The 15,895-nt window shown below is 39.1% G+C and overlaps 1 protein-coding gene across 8 annotated transcripts in view; it reads right to left on the bottom strand.

The window, feature by feature from the left end:
• DOCK7 (dedicator of cytokinesis 7) overlaps positions 1 to 15,895 on the bottom strand; it is a 146,366-nt gene that overhangs the window by 117,853 nt on the left and 12,618 nt on the right. For all 8 annotated transcript variants that reach the window (XM_048495884.1, XM_048495886.1, XM_048495885.1 and 5 more), the window contains exons 3-4: positions 3,297 to 3,472; positions 1,141 to 1,209 (exon numbers count right to left, since the gene is read on the bottom strand). In XM_048495884.1, coding sequence (XP_048351841.1) covers positions 1,141 to 1,209; positions 3,297 to 3,472 — 245 coding nt within the window. The remainder of the gene's footprint in view (positions 1 to 1,140; positions 1,210 to 3,296; positions 3,473 to 15,895) is intronic.

Genomic DNA, 15,895 nt, shown 5'->3' with positions numbered 1-15,895 from the left:
GTTCGCCATCACTGTCTTGGGAACTCTCCGGATTTACGGCTTTCAGATAAGCTGACAGTTGATCTTCTGTCACACTGGAAATAATAACAATAACAATAAAAAAGATGGAACTGATGTGAACTGAATACAAAGCTGTTGAATGGAATAGATGGCTCAAAAAAGGTTGGCAGACATTGCTTGATGATAGTTTCAGAAGGCAGCCATGCCGGTCTTTCATAGAACAGCTACATTCAAGTCCTGTATGCACATTATCTGACAAAGGAAACAGTGACTCGTGAAAGTTTGTATCACAAAAATCTTGTTGGTCTGTAAGATGCTACTGGACTTGAATCTAGCTATATTTTAATACTAATACTGAATAACTATGCTATTGACCAGCACAGTCTCAAAAGTTAGAACTAGACATGACATGAAAATCAAGTTGCTATTGAAAACAGCAATGTTCTATTGCAGTCACCATCCGCACTCCATAATGTAATATTACAGAAGTGCAGTGAACTAACTAAATAAAAAATCCCTGAGAAAATACATAGTAGAAACCAGACGCAAGAATTAAGTATTGAAAAGATGGAATGCTGAAGAATTTGTTGAAAAACTGAAATCCCTATGTGCTGACTAGTTTCTTTAAATCTTTTAAACACTATTTTTAAAAAAATATTTATCACATTATTTGGTGTTTTTTTCTCTGCCTCTATTCGCCTTGCTTTATAAAACGTGATATAGTTACTGTCTGCCTTTAAGATGCAGAGTCACAGCAACTCTGTTTTGCACACCCAGGCCATAGGAATCATTCCAACAACATTCCATAAATTATTTAAATTGCAAGTGATCTTTTGTATCTGTATAAGGCAAGCTTATTTACCTAAACTGCTTCCTGACCCCCCTCCCCACAAAAAAAGAGAGAGATGGGGAAAATAAACACTGTCAAGAGGGTAGCCTCCTCTTCTCAGAAGTTATCCTCGATGGCAGAGTCAAAAAATTACACCCAGTAACAAAGCAACACAGTTCTACAATCATTCTGAATATTAATATATGCATCTGAAAATAGAATAGAATAGAATAGAATAGAATAGAATTGCCATAGCCTCCCACTCATCTCAAAGGTTTCTTTCCTCTCAGATATAGAAACATATGACTTACTTTCTGTTCACGATGGCCCAGTCTTCTGTGTATTTTCTTACACAGTCCCTTACATGAGGGTCCATTTCACTATTGTGAAAAAAAATTATACAGAACATTTTTCTCCAAATTAAAAAAAACTGATTTTTAATCTTTTCAAAACTGTTAAACTATGTTTTTACATTATCCTAATAAAGATAGCTTGCATTTTGCAAGCACACATGCATTTTTGTTTGCCCCTTACTCTAATTTACAGGTTGTTAAAGAACATAAGAGAGAAATTCATTTGTCTCTGTATTATGGTATATATCTTAATTACAATAAGCATAGAAAGCAATTCAGTGAGTGAAAGCATTTTTGTAGCATGGCACCACCATTCAATGTTTGAAAGATAGACAGTGCAAACCAACATTGAATTACGCCCTTTTAAGTATGTCGGTTAGTGTAGAAGGGTGTTCTGCTTAGGATAGCACTGGCAATTATGTAAACAGCATCCTGAAGGCTAGTGACCCCAGGGTGCATTTTGTACATGGGGATGTTGAGAAAAAATAATTCATATAGAGATAGGTGGTACAGAGAACTGGTTGGTTGTGAGAGGAATATGGGAAAAAATAAAGGTGTCGAGAATTAAAGGTGAATGTATAATGGCAAATTGCTTGGAAATCTACGAAAAAAGGGACGGGAAAGTTTTAGGTCAAATATATAATTTGATGATTGATGATAAGGAAGTTATGATAAGAGCTCTGAAACAAAAATGGGAGAAGGATGGCACTCTGAATGATGAAAAAATTGGAAGAATAATGGCTAGCATGAAAAAAATAAAAATTGAAAAATATATGGAGTTGGAAAGAAAGTAGATTTTAAAATGGTATAGAACTCCCAAACAACTTGCACATATGGTTAAGGGTTTATCCCCAAAATGTTGGCATTGTGGGGACCAAGATGCACATTATAGCCATATGTGGATTGAATGCAAAGAAGTAAAAAGATTCTGGGAAAAGGCATTGCTATGGATAGAGAAATTGGTGAAAAATAAAGTGGAATTAAGAAATGATCTATTATTTATGGGAATAATTGATGATGAAAAAATAGATATACAATATAGAAATATATATAAAATGTTGATTAGAGCAATACATGCAGTGATAGCGTTTGGATGGAAAGATAAGAAAAAATGGATGATTCAGAAATGGTTGGAATATATATGGGAACAAGTGACATTAGACATTTTTTAAATATTATCGAAGAATAAAACATGGCAAGAAAAACAGAATGAAATAATGAAGATATGGACAAGTTATGAGAATTGGATGAAGGAGACGAGAGTCAAAGAAGACATATGGATAAGAAGACAACAACGAATGAACTTACTGCTATTTGGTTAAAGAAAAGTAAAACATAATATTAGGGGAGGGTGGGAGGAAAAAAGGGAAAATGTATTGTTTGGAAATTATATCAGAAAGATGTAAACAGAATGTTTATTTCAAACTATACAATAAAAATATTTTTAAAAAGAGAAAAAAATAATTCACTTAAGCCCATCTTGTGAGTTTTTGGCAAAGGCTAGATTTAAGCAAGGTCCTCTCTAATCACAACTCCTTTTAACCATTGTACTACCCTAACAAACAGCCACACAATTCAAATATTTACTTAAACAAAGAATGTTGGGGTAATAAAACAATAAAAAAAATACTGTAAACTTGTAGCCCTGACCTGGATGACCTAAGCTAGCCCGATCTCATCCGATCTTGGAGAAACCAACCAAGGAATACCAGGGTTGTACACAGAGGGAGGCAACAGCAAATCACCTCTGAATGTTTCTTGCCTTGAAAACCCTATGAGATCGCCATACATGGGCTCCGACTTGATGGCACTTACCACCACTACCACCATATAGGATGAGTTTCTCTCTCAGACATAAAAGGTATCACCTAGGAGGAAAAGTTAGGTCCAGCTCCATTAACACTGCCACTTGGATCATCAGCCTATATGCATACTCTTATGTGTTTATAGAGCCTTGGTGGCAAACCTTTGGCACGCCAGATGTTATGAACTACAATTCCCATCAGCCCCTGCCAGCATGGCCAATTGGAATTGTAGTCCATAACATCTGGAGTGCCAAAGGTTCGCCACCACTGTCATAGAGGATCAAGATAACAGGGATTTTTATTCCTTACCTCTCTTCAGGTACAGCTGACACAAGCGTTCTGCATTCTCGGGGACTGTAGATAACTTCAATATCATCTGAAGGAAATTCAAGCAAGTCCCTCAAAGGTCCAGAATCCATTGCAAGTGGATGTGTAAGAAGGTAATCTTCCAAATCCACTGGGTCCACAGGCTCAGTAAGAGGCACCTAAAATAAAACCAAGATAAGTAAGATAACTGATCAAGAACTGATCATAACTGATCAAGAAAAAAGCAAAATGTTAGTAGAAGTACTATTCCCTACATTTCCAAAAGTGGACTTTCTTCCAGGCAAAAAAGGCAACACAAAGTAATATAAATTCCATTATATGTTATGTATTTGATCCTTAGAAATAACTGATGGGAGCTGCTGTGCGGGAAATGATTTTAGACAAGGCAGACAGCGACCAGCTAATCATAGAGACTGCACAATCAAAGCCACTGCCACAAAAGTGCACTGACTGAATGTCATCAACAAAGACCAGGTTGCTCATACATCCTGCTGGAATCATCTGAGGAGAATCCAGCTTTGAATTAATTCATCCAGTCCCACAGTAAGACCTAAATGGTCATGCCCTTAGAGTTAGTACATGGATTACAATACTCATTTGTATTTAAGAGATTATTGAGCTGGTCAATCAGAGAAATCTATCTATTACATCTTCATCCCATCATCTGTCTGAGGAGCTGAGAATAGTCCACAGAGTTCTCCCAATCCTATTTTAGCTAGCATCACACCCCATGAAATAACAAAACAGTGATGATAACAATACTGAAATAATGTATGCAAAGTGTTTCGAATACACTAAGGTGCTATCTACATGCTAACTCATATTCTTCATGATCCATGAGGGAACAATGCTCCAGGAAGTCTACATCTACTGTATTTTTAGCAGTACTCTCTATTTAGATTTCAGCACTCCTCACATCATAACATAATGATCCAAGCTGAAAAAGGGGTATGGAGGAATTTGAGCGGGCATTTTATGAATAATCCTGAGATCCTCTATTAATGTTTCTGGCCAGTAGAACTGAAGCCAACAGTCCCAATTCTACAGGGAAAATACCCATAGGAATGAAGCCTTTGCAAATCAGCCAGCATAATTACTAAATCCACCATACCAGACCTTCACAGAACCAGGCTGTCCCAAACCCTATATCCATTCAGATAAATCAATGTGTGAAGTTCCTGTCTGATAGAACAAAGCCAATAAAAGTCTTCCATTTATTTTGTCAGCCTATTTGTAGTGCATTTTTATGTAGCAGTTCAATGCACTAGTATGAAACTTTACTTCTGACACTAATAGTATAATTCTAAATACAATTATACCTTTTTAAGGCCATCAGCTTCAGTGGATTTAGATAGGTGTAATTCTGCTTAGAATGACCCTGTAAACAACTTTCCCTTATACCACAAGCCTTGGAAAAGGCATCAAGGTGACTCAGGAGACAGCATTTCTAACAGGCATAACTGAGCCATGAAAAACTCAATACTGCTTACTTGCCTCAAGGCAGCACCTCTGTTACTTTCCAAATCAATTTCAAATGTAAAACAAAACCTTTGGTCAGATCTTGCCTCTCAAACAGTGCTGCAAAATTAGCAGACTGGCATTCTGTGAGAGAAATAGGCCCAAGTGGATAATTTAAATTAACAGCCTGGATCACAAGAGATATCACAGGGTACAGAAAATTACTGCAGCACCTAATACAGTTCTGTCTAAATAGCATAAACAATATAGATCTCCCACAGGCAAATAAGAAGTGATTATGGGAAAGAACTACCCTCTGAATTTAAAGCTGGAGTACTGACGAGAATCATTAGCTGCTACAGAGGGCCATATAATATGTAAAGTTTAAGTTGCCCTTACAGAGTCAAGATTTGGGGGCACAGGTCAAGACGCAGTGTCGCTTCAAATCTGTAGCTACACTTTTAATTTATTTACAGTAATCACAGCCAGTATGATCATATTCTCAAATGAGCATGACTTCCTGTCAAGCAGTTCTGAGGAAGAGCCAATGTCATAATGTTTTTCTTCCATTCCACGTCTCTTTCCAGACCTGGGTCTTATAAAAAGACATTTGACCAACCAGGGATTTTTAAGTATGTGCAAACAGGAGAGTGTCATCATCCTGTCTTCTTTCCAGAAAGCCGAAAGTGTAACCTGATAACCAGCTCCACCCAGCACCACCTAATCTATTTATGTTTCATGGCCATTCTACACAGGATGGAAAAAAGAAGTGGTAAGATTTTTTTAAAAAAATTGCCCTCCCTCCTGATTTTCCCTTGTTTTTTAAGAAGGTCCATATGTCACCTTTCCTTTCAATCATATCAAACATCTGGAAAGCTCAAAGCTTGCACAGTATTAGTTTGCTTGGTTTTAATAAGGTACTTCATGGTTTCTGTTTTTGGATTGAAGCAGAACGACATCCATCATTTTCAGTTTTACTTATCAATTGCTGATAATGAAAGCAGGCTGACTATGAAGAGAAGCTTGATCCTGATTAGTACACAGATGGGAGACCTCCAAGGAATACCAGGATTGAGACGCAGAGGCAGACAATGGCAAACCACCTCTGAATGTCTTTTGCCTTGAAAACTCTATGGGATGCCATAAGCCAGTGATGATTTGATGGCAAAAAAATAAAAAGGAGATTTCTGCAGAAAAAGATGACATTACCTTATTGCTCTCTCAAAAAGGAGCAAAAGGAAACTGCATATGCATGATCCCACCTTGCTGCCACAGAACCCTGGCAGCTTGGGAGAAAAATTAAAGAGCAAGTCCTAGCTCATCCAGTGAACCAATTAAGGAAATTGTCTAATGGAAGGGATACATTTTTCTTCATCTTAAACCTGAAATAATAAACAAAACTTCTCAGTGACTGGGGGAAGAATGCAGATTATGATGCCCCAGAACTGAATCTGCATAATCCCATTTTTGATCCATGGAGGATAAATACATCCATGATTAATAGACATGGTGACTAAAAGGAACATCTGCATCTAGAGGCAGTAAATACCTGAATGTCACTGTTAGAAGACAACATTAGGAGAAGGCCTCAGCCTCTGTGGCTCGTCTGCTGGCTCTCCAAGGCAACTTGTTGGCCACAGGCTGATATAGTATGCTGGACAAGAGGGACCACCAGTCAGGGGCAGAGCAAGGGGGAACTGCACCCCTGCCGCGGTGCTGCCTGCCCCCACCCTACCCAGGAATGCCCCCCGGAAAGCCCTGCCACAACACTCCCGGGGCATTGCAACCCCCATCCCCATCCCATTGGTGCTATGTCACTGCCACCAGTTGATCCAACATGGCTCTTATTGTGTTCTTATGAACTCCAGGCATGTCTGGGGTTGACAACAACTTCTGTGATACCCCTGGATCTTTTTTTTTTTGCCTCAGGTGGTAGAGTAACATCCACTATGAAACATCAGTCCAAAAATGCCTCCAAAGAAGAGAGGTGTGTACTTGCTCTGCAGGCAGTTAACTTAGCATTTAAAAACTAGAGGTCACATTGGTGCAGTTTAACATCATATGACAAGTCCCAAACAACATTATGTTCATCTTTCCTTGTAGTGGAAATTTGTCACTTTAGGATCAAGTTCAGTGCTTCTGTGATTTTTGTAACTGTTATTGAGAAATAGCCTGTTAATCACAGCTAGAACAAAGAGTCACAAATGATGCCTACCTCAACAAAAAATGCTTTGCTTTCTCCAGTAGTACATGTATTATAATGGAATATCCTGAACATATACATATGTTACTCCAAAACAAATGCTCACATAACCCTTAACTAAACTGAGATACCAACTTGATTGACTGGGTTTATATAAACTATTATCCTTCAGCCAATTCAAGCGAAACACATGCACAGGTATGGAGTTAAAGGTTGTCAATGCTTTCAAAGCTCTGTTTCAAATGTTTATAACTTGACTGTTACAAGGACACTCAAGCGTTTTGTCTTTAAGGCTCTGTTATTCTTCACAGTTATGTCCTCTTACTTGCTTTGAAAATAAAACTCCGCTTCCTATCGACTTTGTCCTTCTCGGGATGTCAAACATAGTATTTTGCTATATTTTAGTGCCTCTTTCAACCCACAAAGCTTGTTTCTATTTGCTCTCTTACTTGCATCCCTGCAGTATCATCTAGTACTACAGCAATGTGTTAGACAAGCATGTCTATCTGTTATTCCACATGTCCAACACTGTTGTATTTCCTGGTGCCATTTCATTTTTAAAGTGTTTTGAAATTTGATGCACAAGCTATTTTGTCTAGGCAGGACCAAATGTTCAGCAACTAAATCAACAGAGCAAAGCAACTAACAGAGCAAACCCAATCCACATTCTTTGTTCTCAGAATTACCTATATGCTTTAACTATTCCATGGAAGAAATATAGAACCAGTCATATGTCAGTAATCTATCAGTATCACTGCGTGGGTATAAAGCATGGTGCATTATTATTATTGAATTAATTAAATTTATATACTGCCCATATACTGCCCACCCCCAAACTGTGTGAGAACACAACTTTTGAAATCAACAAACAAAAAGCATTATTTGGACAGAAACATAGTCACAATAGGACATGCTGGAATACCAAAATAAGTCCGGAATCTGTGGTTGCCTAGCAGTGGCCATTGAGAGAATCCATTCCTTTTATCATTTTTGGATTTTTTTTTTAAACGAGTGCATTAGATTTCACATTTTTTTGCAAATGTGGAGCCCTTTTTAGATTTATAGAAATATCAGTCTTGCTTATTAACAGCTCTAATCACTGAATTTAAATATGCTCAGATTTTGCCTACTTTGCTATTAGTATACAGACACGTCTAGGAGTAGGAGTGTGCATTTGGATGCTCTTCAGCCAAAAAAAAAATACTCAAATATCTTATTGGTCTTTTAGGGGTATATTCAGGACTTCCAAAATACATCTGGGATTTGTCAGGAAACTGAAAGAATTGTCCCAAAAAATCCTGGAAATATTCAGAATTTACCAGGAGCATCAGGAAACAGTGCTTGCAGGCTCCCAAGGCCTGTCCCCCACCCCGTCTTTTTGCATCTCACAGGAGTTCTATGGATGCAGTTTCTGCCAGTTTCAGATTTCTTTGTCAGTTTCAAGAGGGGCTTTTTCCCTTTGGAAGAGTTGCTTTGTGTTCCTTGGAACTTTTTACAGTATTGCTCACTGTAGTACTTGGATTTTTTCTTTTCTAGTTTGAAATTAGTCCAGTTGATCTTGTACTGCTACGGAGGCACTGGGTTCTGCTGTGCACTCTCTCATTCTGCTGGGCTTCCAAAAATGTCTCCTTCAGTTTTTTTTCTCAGGGATTCTCTGATTTGACATTGGGTACCCTTGGGTTATCCTGGGCATTCTGTACATTGCTATTTGTTGGGCTTGCAAAAGAGCCCCTCCTCCCATCTTCAGCTTCTATTTCAGAGATTCTATGGTTTGACAACAGTTCATGGGAGGCATTATTTGACCAGTGATTTATGCTTGCAGGCATGGCGTTTATCTAGAAGCAGCTTTGAAGTCTTTTTTCCGTTTCCTTTTTTTTCCTCCATAGAAATAATGGAGAATGGTTTGGGACACCCTTGGGGCAGAGAATTGGAAGCCTTGGTCCAATCTACTTGTAATTTGGGGTTATTTAAATTACAGGCCCAAGCTGCTCTGCTTCAATTTTGGTGTCTGTGCCTTCAAAAATATCTGACCCAGCTACCCAGAAGGTTTCTCCTTAGGGAATAATGGACCAAATAAATTCGGATTCCTGGGGAAAAAAACAAATCTGAACACCATATTGGTATGGAATTTGGGGATACTATTTTTTTTCAGGACTCAAATCCAAAAAATACCATTTTTTCAGACCTCTAGTCTAGAATATCTATAAAAAATTATGCTGCAGATTGTCCTACTTAAACATCTCCATACTATACAATTTGATTGTCTTCAATTTCATTCATTCCAAAAGAGAAAATATTTATCTGAAGTTTTCTTTTCAGATCTACTCCAAGTTCCTTTTTTTAAAAATTTTGGGAAAGCTTTTTCAAAGCCCTGGGATAGAAAAGAAAATTCTGGGCCTTCATTTTTCTACATAGTGTAAGGAACTGTTATTTGGTAATAGCACCAAACAGGTCTGCCACTTTAATAACAGCTTAATGTCCAGGCATGAGCCAGTGATCATATGTCTCATGTTCTGTAGAGAACTCACCAGGCAAGAATCTTATACCCTGACACCTAAATTCACATTAGAGCATTCTGTTATATGGGGTTCCATTTTCAGTCTGACATGGCATAGCTCAGACCCAGGGAAAACCAACCACAGTCTTCATCTGGAAAAATTACATCACTTTACTATGGAATCAAGTGTTAACATGATTTCAAGTAGTCTTCTTACCAGCAACCAAAAACAGTATTCTTTTCTAGCTTGTTCATATTTTAAAAATTGCTGCTCCTGCCATTTTTTAAAACCGAAAGGATTGTGAGGAAAAGATCTTGAAAGCGGAAATGAAAGTTCTCGTTTTATTTACAATTTATGCTTGCACCAAGTAATTTTACTTCAAAAATTAAGTGTCCCCCAGTTTACACCAAAACATCTTTACTACTTCTTAATTACCCCCTTCCCCAAACATAAATTATAACCTTTCAATTGGAATAGCATCAAGACAGTCAACAGGATTAAAATCACAGAAGTGGTGTCAAACTAGGATCTGCCATAGAAGCTTGCTAGGTGACCTCGGGTCAGTCACACACTCTCAGCCTTGACCTCAGCGATTATTTGGATGGGAGACTTGCAAGAAATATGAGGTTAACACAGAGGCTGGCAATGGGAAACCACCTCTGAAAGTCTCTTGCCTTGAAAACCCTATGGTGTCACCATAAGTCAGGGGTGACTTGAGGGCAAAAAAAAGGACAGAATTTCTTAATAGGGTTGTCAACTTTTTTTCAGCTGTTGAATATTTCCTAGCAAGCAAGGATAGAAACATACAACCACTTATGAAAAATAGAGAAAATGAGGAACTTGTAAGTTGTTGTCTTAATGTAGTTCCTTCTCTATGGCTTTGCATTTGGCAAAAATGGAAATACTGAAAGCATTTTGCTGTCTTTCCTGTCCTGAAGAGTTTCTAGACTACAGCTTATTCATCACATGCACATGTTCTCCATTCCCTTTTGCACTTTACCCAGTGATTATGAATGGGAAATTATGCTACATTTTGAGGAACTGCTTTGTCTATCAAAATGTTCAGCACAGTCCATCTGTCCAACTCATTCACAAATAAGGCTGCCAACTTTTTAACCAACCAGTTCAGGTATGCTTTTAAATAATAATTCAGTGTGCAAACATCAGGAAGTGATAAGATTTAGCTTCCTACTGGAAAATGTTTTAACTGCTGCTTTCTGTTTATCAAGCACAAAACAGAACAGGCCTTTTTATAGCTTGGCAATCTTTATTTATTTAATTAATTCATTTGAACCCTGCCATTTTCCCCAACGGGGATGCAAAGCAATATTTCATTATTATTCTGTCCTCCATTTTATCCTCACAACAACCCTGTGAGGTAGGTTAGGCTGACAGAATGCAACTGGTGCAATGTCACCCAGCAAGCTTCCATGGCACAAGTAGGGATTCAAACCCAGTTCTCCCAGATATTAGTCTAACACTCACTATACCACATTACCTCTCCTTGCAAGCAAAGAGAGCCAAAGCACTGAATGATCCCACTCTTTTATGGATAATTTAGCCTTGTTGCTTGACATTTATCTGCTCACCAATGCCAAGCAGCAATATTGGACTGGGGCTTGCTACCAAATTATAGCAACTGTTACTATGATGATTACAAAACCTCTAATGTTACACTAAGGCGGATTTTGCATGGGCCACAGGAGAGGCGGGGACAGGTATACATGACACCAGCCTGGGGCCATTCGCACTAGTGTGTGCAGGCAGCCCTGGAGTTGTTGCGGTTCACGGCAGTGCCTCTGCATGGGGCACGCCGTTTTAAAAAAAACTTACCTCCTTGTTCCTGCATAGTTCCTACAGGACGAGGGCGCACGCCCCTGTGGTCCTGGAACATCCTGGGGGTCGGAGGGTAGGGAGGTGTCCCTTCGTCCTGATGGAGCTACGCAGGGATGAGGAGGTAAGGTTTTTTTTAAGCGGAATGCTGGAAAACAGCAGCATCCACCTGGTGCTGTTAACTTGGCACCAGGTAGATGCCACTGTTTTTCAATAGACTCACTCATTTAGCAAGTCAAGAAAACACTGTTTTGGGGGGGGAGAGTGGCGCTGCCTCAATTTGGAGGTGGCAACTGTGGAAAGTTCCCCCTTCAAATGGTGTTTTTACCGGGCCGACAATGGTGATTTTGGCCCATGCAGAATCCACCAAAGTTTATGCTGTAGTTCAGTGAAGTAGCAAAACCTTATCTTGTGTAGAGAAAGGTCTAAAATGCAGATTTGTCTACCTAACAAAAAGACATAGAGGAATTCACATAATATTCATGTTAATAACAGTATGACAATTCCTTCAACAGGCTAATCTTAAAGCAGATTCAAGCAACAAGCATATATGCAGTATAGCAGGGGTCTCCAATATAGAGCCCATGGTACTAACACCTTTCCTGGTGCCCACCAAGCATTTTTAGTGGTCATAGCCAGGTGGGGTTTTTTAAGTGTTAATGTTCAAGGCATAAGGCAAACCATGGCTTTATGTAAAGTACATGGCTTATACAAATAGCTTTCACTGGGGAGGGCAGGATATTAAATCAAATAAATACATTCTGACTTAAACACAATCGGGCTGCATGGCTAAAAGGCTTAATAAACCTAAATGGAGCTTTTGTTGAAGTCATCAGATCTTTCCAGCCTTAATGTATCATTATAATTCAGGGGGAAGTCAGTAATTTCATCACTACATCCAATTTTGTTCACACTTCAAAAATAATTTATGTTCCTATCAAAATTTGCCCAGAATCTCTCTTTTACTGTACACTTCAGGACCAACTGTAATTGTTACAAGTAATAGTGCAGGTTCAAAATACCTGGGTATCTGAGAACCCAGGTATTTTGAATCTGCACTATTACTTGCAACAATGACTGTTGATGATGAAGGGCTGGGGAGAGCTCCTAGGTTCATTATTATTATTATTATTATTATTATTATTATTATTATTATTATTATTATTATTATTATTATTATTATTATTATTATTATAGATTTCACAGCTGCCAGATCTTTAGCTGGTTGTTGGCCTTCATTACAATTCGAGCCTCACCCAGAGGCCTAGGAAGTTGTAATGTATCGGCGTAGTATTCGTGCAGATCCCAGCAGCGCTGCCTTCTGAATTTGACAGAGGTTAATTTTGTCAATTTGAAGATGTTTCAAGTGCTGCCCTAGTGTTTTTGGGATGGCGCCTAGCATGCCGATTACCACTGGGATGACCTCAGCTAGTTTGTTGTTGTTGTTGTTATTTATTCAATTTATTAGACCGCCCTACCCCTGAAGGGCTCAGGGTGGTTTCTGGCAACCAGACATTGCAACTAAAACAATAAAATAATCCCAATTAAAACAATAAATACAATAAAAACAGTAGCAGCAATAACCTTCCATAATTAATAAATTAGGTGGATGACGTCTGGTAAAACCCCGGGAGGGGACTGGCAGATTTTCAGATAGGCCGATGACACATAGGGCAACAGAGAGGGGCAGACTCAGCGGCCAGCCTCCCCAAAAGCCCGGTGGAACAGCTAGGTTTTACAGGCCCTGCGGAACTCCCCAAGGTCCCGCAGGGCCCTAACAGCTGGAGGAAGAGCATTCCACCAGGCAGGGGCCAGGGCTGTAAAAGCCCTGGCTCGGTTGGAGGCTAGCCGCATCATAGAGGGACAAGGGACCACTAGTAAATTCGCCTCTGCCAAATGGAGAGAGCGACTCGGGACATATGGGGTAAGGCAGTCTCGCAGGTAAGTAAAGGGCCTTAAAGGTCAATACCAACACCTTGAAGATAAACCGGAACTCCACTGGGAGCCAGTGCAGGCGGAACAACACGGGGGTAATATGATCTCTAACTGAACCACCCATGAGAAGATAGGCCGCTGCATTCTGGACCAGCTTCAATTTCTGGATCAGCCGCAAGGGAAGGCCCGCGTAAAGCGAGTTACAATAGTCCAGCCTGGAGGTGACCTGGAGGTGAAAGAAGGACTTGTACAAAGGGGATAGCCAGGAAAAGAACCATTTTTTGCTTTTCCTTCTGCAAAATGCAGATGCCTAGAAAATGAAATACATTGACAGATGAGAGTTTCTTAGCTAGTTCAATAAGTATAATTATGTGGTATGTATGCAATATATATTTGAACAATATGTTTAAGGCCTCCTATTAAGCAAAGTTGTCGGTTGAAATGTTTAAGTATAACTGTTCAAGTTATGCACAACCTCCCACAGCAGTCATTTTGTGGCTGGCTCCACCTCCTTTGGCAGCCATTCTATGATTGCGTCTACCATCCTGTGTCGGAATTCCAAAAATGCCTGCAAGCCAGAAAAGATTGCAGTACAATTTCCCTGTGACTGCATCAACTCCTAAAAGACTGCAAGATTTAATGCACAAAGGAAAATACGAAAAAAATTACCATGACAACATATTTCAAACATACAATCAGATAACTAGCAAATTTCTTTGTGTTTGAATTAGACCCCAACCTGAAATGTACATGGTGAGTACATTTAGATTAATACAAACAGCAACCTTTATCAGGGAAAGTTATCCAGTCAGTCTTCTTCCTGGCAATCACCACCAATGGTCTTTTAAATCCTATTCAAACGGAGGTTTTAAGTATTAATCTGTGACTGATAAACTAGATCTGCATCCTCAATGCAAAGATGTCCAATAGCTGCAATTAGCTTACAGGGCTGGATTTAGCTGGCCATGATGTCTTCTCTGGTCAAACTGATTCTTCTCTCTCAGTGTAGAACTGTGTGCATAGGATACTTTTTCAAGACAATACCACAAGATGGCCGGATGAAATTTTACCACTCCTCTTGATAAATCTTGCTCTAATTCTAGTGCCCCACTGGGCAATGGCAAACGTTCAAAGAAATGTCTCAGAAATGAAAAAAAGAGTAAGAGTCATTGACCTTTTCATACTTAAATTAAACAAGATTTACCAAATGTGCTAGCTTTTATTTAATTTCCACCTGACTTTTACATTGCCTGTCAAGTGATTTGCAGTCTACCACATCACTGCATAGTTAGATAATTCGTTCAACTTACTGCCCTCTCACAGACAGCATGAACCAAACATGAATATACAATACTATTCCCAGTCATTAAAGTATTCAGTGTGGACTAGAAACTAGCTGCAAGTCACCATACTTAAACTTCAGCAATCCCACTGAGGTTCAGTGTGAATATTTATACGAGTACTCAGTATGTGACCTACAACCTCTAACAGCCTGGGATGAGTTCAGTCCCACTGTTTTCAATATTTTTACATTTCACTTGAGAGTAAGAGAAAGCACAATCTCTCTTGACCAAGACATGTTTTCATTTCCTGTAAATTTTTGAGTACCGGTAAGTATAAGCAACTGTAAGTATACTTAAAGGAACCAAGGTAGTAAACAGATCAAACCATCATTCCAGAAACAGGCTCCACTATTCTGAATATACCTTCTTTGTGTATGTGAATGTTTCTGAAATAATTATTCCCAAGGCTTTCTCTTCAACAGCTGAAAACCTGGGGTCCCAGCAGTTGAGGGAATGATGGACTTACAAAGATTTTATATAAAACTGGTAAGTAATCTTATTTCATCAACTGTACTATACAGAGGAGGCTGAATAATTAATGGCTTGACTTTACCTTTTAAATTCAGAATAACCAAAAGACCCTAAAATCAGAAGTGGTTTCCAGCATCTTAAAGCCACCACTATTGCTAAAAAGTTTGGAGGTTGGTATTATGCATGGTGTCCAATGTTCCTGGTAAACTGCATGGGTGTACAGCCGCGCAGCCACTGGATTGGTGCAGCACAGATCAGGAGCTGCCCGACAGAGAGAACTATCCCAGGTGGCTCAGTTCTGCACAGCATCTGGGATGTTCTGCGTAGCACTGGGGAACAATTGAAGGGACTATTCATGATGTTTTCAAGGTCTATCATCTTACATAACTGGCTCATTTTATTACTTCAGTAAACCCCAACCCTGGCAGCCAGGTTCAAACTTACTGAACATATTCAAGTCCCAAAATAAATCATTATACTGTTCTCAGACATACTGCAAACCTAAAATTTGGACAGGTGTGCACACAATCAAGTCACCTTTGTATTATTAACACTGCATATATGCAGGCTACTTTCTCAAACATAAACACTACCTATACAGCGGATTCTCGCTTCACAATTTGGAAAGGTACAGTTATACCTTTTTATAATACTTGGACAAGGAGCCAAATCCTAACCAATCTGCCAATTTCACTTGCTCTAAAGGCACAAACACCAGAATTCATACCCTTCATACAAACTTGTGCATTTTGTACTTGTGTATTAACCAACCGAACATAAAATGGAAAAATCCTTAAATGAGCTCACTCTGAAGAAATGTAGCCTTCGCATACTTGTTAT

The sequence above is a fragment of the Sphaerodactylus townsendi genome, linkage group LG05, assembly GCF_021028975.2.
Source record: "Sphaerodactylus townsendi isolate TG3544 linkage group LG05, MPM_Stown_v2.3, whole genome shotgun sequence".
In the NCBI taxonomy this organism is placed as follows: domain Eukaryota; kingdom Metazoa; phylum Chordata; class Lepidosauria; order Squamata; family Sphaerodactylidae; genus Sphaerodactylus; species Sphaerodactylus townsendi.
The sequence above is the reverse complement of the archived record's forward strand: the minus strand, read 5'-3'. Positions and strand labels throughout refer to the sequence as shown.